Source organism: Clupea harengus, chromosome 25, assembly GCF_900700415.2.
Source record: "Clupea harengus chromosome 25, Ch_v2.0.2, whole genome shotgun sequence".
Lineage (NCBI taxonomy): Eukaryota > Metazoa > Chordata > Actinopteri > Clupeiformes > Clupeidae > Clupea > Clupea harengus.
The window spans coordinates 3332086-3334370 of record NC_045176.1 but is presented as its reverse complement, the minus strand read 5'-3'; the positions used below and the strand labels follow the sequence as shown (position 1 = coordinate 3334370).

The 2285-nt window shown below is 45.6% G+C and overlaps 1 protein-coding gene across 1 annotated transcript in view; it reads right to left on the bottom strand.

Annotated features, from left to right (window-relative positions):
• Positions 1-241, bottom strand: part of LOC105905627 (zinc finger E-box-binding homeobox 1-like) — a gene marked incomplete at its 3' end in the record, with an annotated part of 12760 nt that extends 12519 nt beyond the window's left edge. Inside the window, 1 exon segment of the mRNA XM_042703685.1 lies at positions 92-241. Coding sequence (XP_042559619.1) covers positions 92-158 — 67 coding nt within the window.
• Between the last annotated feature and the right edge of the window lie 2044 nt (positions 242-2285).

The following is a 2285-nucleotide window of genomic DNA, read 5'->3' as shown; positions in this document are numbered from 1 at the left end:
GAGAGGAGCAGGGTGAGGGAGGAGAGGAGAGGAGAGGGTGAGAGAGGAGAGGAGAGGAGAGGAGAGGGTGAGAGAGGAGCCAAAGACCCACCTGCCACCAGGCCGTTTGTGGTGCCGTTGGTGTCGCCACAGTCCACGCCCCCAGGAGAGCAGGGCATGCTGGGAAGGGCGTCGTCCTCCACGATATGGAGCCGGTCCTCATCATCTGAGTCTGAACCAGTCTCTGCTGAACTGAAGTTACTCACTGAAGAGAGAGAGAGAGAGAGAGAGAGAGAGAGAGAGAGAGAGAGAGATATGGAGAGATGGAGGGAAAGAGAGAGAGAGAGAGATGGAGAGAGAGAGATGGAGAGAAAGAGAGATGGAGAGAGATAGAGAGAGAGAGAGAGAGAGATGGAGAGAGAGAGATATATATATATAGAGAGAGAGAGACAACAAATGTGCAATTAGAATTGCGAATAAACACACAGAATTCTTCTTCTTCTAAAAATTAACCCCAAAAAGACCAAAGTCCTTGTCTTTAGAAAACGTTCCAGGCTACAGGGAAACACTGACAACTTTAAAATAGGCAACACCAAAATTGATCAAACATGCAACTACACCTATTTAGGTATCATCCTCACCTCAACAGGAAACTTTGGCTTGGCTGCGAACAAACTCAAAGAAAAGGCAAAAAGAGCATTCTACGCCATCAAAAAGGTCAATTAAATTAGATATACCAATTCGAATTTGGCTTAAGCTATTCAAATCAGTAATTGAACCAATTGCACTGTATGGCTGTGAGGTGTGGGGTCCAGCAACAAAAGGTGACTTTTCAAATTGGGGACAAACATCCAACCGAAGCCCTGCATGCAGAGTTCTGCAAAAGCATCCTCCGGGTACAGAGGAAGACACTGAACAATGCGTGCAGGGCAGAATTAGGCCAATACCCCCTAATTATTGATATTCAAAAGAGCTGTCAAATTTGGGCAACATTTAAAAATGAGCGACCCCCACTCACTCCACTACCAAGCACTGAATTGCCAAGAGCTGAATATAGGGAGGAGCCCCCTTACCCAAGTGGTCCTGAGACTTAGTGACCTAGCACCAAATCTCATCACTGAGGCTCAGGACAATGACTCAGTAGCCAGGAAAATTAGCCCCAACCAAATTGCAAACTGCAAATGATATTACCTATTGGAAAGAAGCAACCAAAACACAATCTAAATTACAATGTTATTTGGCCCTTAAACGTGAATACTCAACAGCTACTTACCTGAGTACAGTAAAAGACACAAAACTCAGGAAAACCTTGACAATGTACAGACTCAGTGAGCACCACCTCGCCATTGAAAGAGGCAGACACAGGCAGACCTGGCTGCCCAGAGAGGAGAGGCTGTGCTCACAATGCAGTCTGGGGGCCGTGGAGACAGAGGTACACTTCCTCACAGAATGCCACAAATATGAAACCATTAGAAAAGGTTCATTTGATAGGTTCAATCTGGTCATCCAAGGCTTTCAAACTCTCACAGGCGAGGCAAAATTGCCATACATACTTGGGGAAGACAGGGATTTAGCCAATCTAGCTGCCGGATATGTGGCAGCCTGCCATAACCTGAGGGACAGCCAGTAAGGCCACAGAATGCCAAACTAACTGTATGTTTGTTGTTATTTTTGGAATGGTCTTTTGTTGTTTATTTTTTATTTTTAATCAACTCTGTTCATTATATTTGTCCTTCTGTATGTGTATGTAATATGTATGTGTTGAATCAGCTTTGGCAATAGTGTTAAAAAACATTCATGCCAATAAAGCTTCTTTGAATTGAATTGAATTGAGAGAAAGAGAGAGAGAGAGAGAGAGAGAGAGAGAGAGTGTGTGTGTGTGTGTCATTGAGAGAGAGAGAGTGTGTGTGTGTGTGTATGCAAGCCTGTGTGTGTGTGTGTGTGTGTGTGTGTGTGTGTGTGTGTGTGTGTGTGTGTGTGCTCAGGGAACTCCCCAACATTCAGGTCTGGCTGGCTTTCCTCCTAGACAAGTGTGAGTGCCAGCATGTGTGTGGTGTGTGTGTGTGTGTGTGTGTGTGTGTGTGTGTGTGTGTGTGTGTGTGTATGCAAGCCTGTGTGTGTGTGTGTGTGTGCGTGTATGTATGCAAGCCTGTGTGTGTGTGTGTGTGTGTGTGTGTGTGTATGCAAGCCTGTGTGTGTGTGTGTGTGTGTGTGTGTGTGTGTATGCAAGCCTGTGTGTGTGTGTGTGTGTGTGTATGCAAGCCTGTGTGTGTGTGTGTGTGTGTATGCGAGCCTGTGTGTGTGTG